At 51.2% G+C, this 3,439-nt stretch overlaps 1 protein-coding gene across 1 annotated transcript; it reads left to right on the forward strand.

Annotated features, from left to right (window-relative positions):
• Window positions 1-761: 761 nt before the first annotated feature.
• LOC309603294 (olfactory receptor 14J1-like) lies at window positions 762-1,685 on the forward strand (the record flags this gene model as incomplete). The annotated part of the gene is made up of 1 exon (XM_082338176.1): window positions 762-1,685. The coding sequence occupies one exon, from the start codon at window positions 762-764 to the stop codon at window positions 1,683-1,685; it is 924 nt and encodes a 307-aa protein (XP_082194302.1).
• Window positions 1,686-3,439: the final 1,754 nt, after the last annotated feature.

Genomic DNA, 3,439 nt, shown 5'->3' on the forward strand with positions numbered 1-3,439 from the left:
TCTGTGAGTGATTACAACAAAGAGGCCTGGGGACAGAGAACCATCTCCTGTCAGGGACAGCTTCTGGCAGCAGAGACAGAGGCTTGGGCAGGGAGTGAGCAGGAGCTGCTCCCAGAAATGCCGTGGGAGGGGGGATTTGGGCACCTCCCTGCCATCCCCTGCAGTGCAGACACCTTCTCTGGAGCAAACCCCCTGGTCTCCTCTCCCACCCAGCAAAGCCTGTTCCCCCAAGGCCATGGGATCCAGGGCATGAGTCACATCCTTGGCAGCTGGACCTCCAGTCGAGGAGAAGTGCATGTGCCCTACAATTAACACAGAACAACACAGACAAATGCCCTACAGTGTCACTGTCAGTGAGGTGGAGAGCAAAGCTGGGTAAGGAAAAGGCTCCACAGCATGCCCATCTGCCTTTCTCTTCTTACTTCATTTTTTTGGAGCACTGCAGTTTTCTTCCAAGTTTCCCCACCTTTCTGTTGTGCTCTTCCTCTGTGGGGTTGAGGTGGGGCTGCAGGTCAGCTTCTGTTCTGACACCAGCTCTCAGGGTCCTGCCCGGGAGGTGTCTTCATGGGAACTAGGTGCCCAAGCTGTGAGGCACCATGTCATTCAGTTCGTATGGCTGAAAAATTATCTGGAACATTCCTCATTCAGCTCAGGGAGGGGGATTGCAATGAGAAATGGCGTGGGCTTTACCTCTGAGAAGTCTCCCCTAACTTCTCATTGTGCTTTCCTTCTTGGACAGGTTCGCATTCCCAAAGGGAAAAATGTCCAACGGCAGCTCCATAACCGATTTCCTCCTCCTGGCCTTCACAGACACACGGGAGCTGCAGCTCTTGCACTTCTGGCTCTTCCTGGCCATCTACATGGCTGCCCTCCTGGGCAACGGCCTCATCATCACTGCCATAGCCTGTGACCACCGCCTCCGCACCCCCATGTACTTCTTCCTCCTCAACCTCTCCCTCATAGACCTGGCCTCCATCTCCACCACTCTCCCCAAAGCCATGGCCAATTCCCTGTGGGACACCAGGGCCATCTCCTACTCGGGATGTGCTGCACAGCTCTTCTTCTTTGTCTTCTTCATTGGAGGAGAATTTTGTCTTCTCACCGTCATGGCCTATGACCGCTATGTGGCCATCTGCAAACCCCTGCACTACGGGACCCTCCTGGGCAGCAGAGCTTGTGTCCACATGGCAGCAGCTGCCTGGGGCACTGGGTTTCTCAACTCTCTCTTGCACACTGCCAATACATTTTCCCTACCCCTCTGCCAAGGCAATGCTTTGGACCAGTTCTTCTGTGAAATCCCCCAGATCCTCAAGCTCTCCTCCTCAGATGCCTACCTCAGCGAAATGGGGCTTCTTGTGGTTAGCATCTGTTTATTCTGTGTGTGTTTTGTTTTCCTTGTGGTGTCTTATGTGCAGATCTTCAGGGCCGTGCTGAGGATCCCCTCTGAGCAGGGACACCACAAAGCCTTTTCCATGTGCCTCCCTCACCTGGCCGTGGTCTCCCTGTTTATCACCACGGCAGTGTTTGCCTGCTTGAAGCCCCCCTCCTTTTCCTCTCCATCCCTGGATCTGGTGGTATCACTTCTGTACTCAGTGGTGCCTCCAGCAGTGAACCCCCTCATCTACAGCATGAGGAACCAGGAGCTCAAGGATGCAGTGTGGAAACTGGTGACTGGATGGCTTTAAGCAGCAATAAACTGCCCATCTTATTCTGTATATCACTCTCAGTGTAAAGCACTATAGGCCCAGCCTGACTTTGGTAGTTTGATTGGTTTAGTTTTTAGCTTCTCTTCGTTGCAATAATGTTGTCCACAAAGAAATGCCATTACTCATACCATTCCTAAGTCAGTATCTACCTGTCCTGTGTGACTCAGAGACTGTGTAATGACGAGCTGTGCTCTCTGTGTTTTAAAACAAAATAAACGACCCTGCAGTGACTTGTTTGTCCCAGGTCCTTTACTGAGACCTTCTCTGGAGCTGCAGGGGCAGTGCCTGTGTGCAGAGGTGGAGGGGAAGAGAGTCCTGGCACAGCAGCACTGCCAGGCAGCACCAGCACTTGGTCTTTCCGAGCTGCTCACTTTCCTCTTCCACTCGCTCCTTCTGAGCCCTTCTGTTGGTGTAAGGCCTGAGAGCACTGGCAGCTTGATATAGTCCTGGTGTGGGGCAGTTTGTGCCAGCAGGCGGGGACAAGCAGTGGGTGCTTCTGTGGCAGAGCTGACGTCCATAACAGCATTGCCATCATGAAAGGGCAGTTGCTGAAGGCTTAGGTCTCACCCACTGTGGACAGCTTCATTGCGAATGCTCCATCACGCTTCCTTGGCTTTCTGGCCTGTCCCTTTCATTGCATGCTATCAAAGGAGGTGGCCTGCAGAGCATCTCCCCTGTGCAGTCAGAAGGGGTTCTGCAAGCATCAGTGACATTGCCCTCGAGAAGAAGGCGGCATTTTTCACCTTTCACAAGGCACAGAGCACATCTCGGGAACATGAATGCACTCGGCAACACACAAACCTCCAAGTTTCAACTTTCTGAACTTCGTTCACAATCACCACTGCTGTCTCGGCCTCAGCATCCAACTGGCCTTTTGCCCATCTGTTTGTCTGTCCATCCAGGCTGCAATGGCCTAGCTTGAGAAGAAGACTATTGAGGGAGACCACACCAAGAGCCATGCTGAAGCGGAGGTAAACGACAGCCACTCTTCTCCCCTCATGCACCAACACCGTTACTTCACCACGAAGGCAATCAGGCTGGCGAGGCATGATTTACCCTTGGGGAGTCCATGCTGACTGCTGTTGGACATGTTCTTCTCTTTTAGCCGTCCAGAAATGTCAGCCATTAGGAGGCATTCAGTGGCTCCCTCCTCACCAAAGGGAGCTTGTACAGCCTGCGCTTCCCTGCCTTGCACTTTTGGCTGCCTTCCAAGATGGGTGCAGCACTTGCTTGTCCTCACTCGCATAAGACCTTCACCAGTCCCATGACCTTTCAAAAGGGATACTCAAAGAAATGCCAGTCTTCCCCTGTAACTCCATTACCACTATTCTGCCTGTTATACAGTGTATTTAGTTTCACTAGTCTTTCACATACTTTCACCTATCCTGATAGAGTGGCCATTTCTAAAATCATCTTTGTGGATGCAGACTGCCTAGGCAAAGGCCCTTGCCATTTTTCTCCAGTTTTCTCCTCCCCTTAGTCTTTGTTCCTTCAGATACCTCTCACCTATGCAGCTGCTTTAAGCCCCAGGGAGTTCAAAGCTTGCCTGTCTTTCAGTAGTCTAATTGCCTCTTTAACCAACACTTTAGTTGTTTTCCTATCTATCTGTTTGTACCTACCTATCTAAAACATTTCTCATAAGATTATCTCTTGTAGAAAAGTAACCTCCTTAGAGGCAGCTTGTACTTAGCATATGGTTACAGAGGGTGTTTTTTTATTTGTGAAACTTTATC

Source organism: Platalea leucorodia (assembly GCF_965183815.1).
Source record: "Platalea leucorodia genome assembly, contig: HAP1_HAP1_SCAFFOLD_46, whole genome shotgun sequence".
NCBI classification, from domain to species: Eukaryota; Metazoa; Chordata; class Aves; order Pelecaniformes; family Threskiornithidae; genus Platalea; species Platalea leucorodia.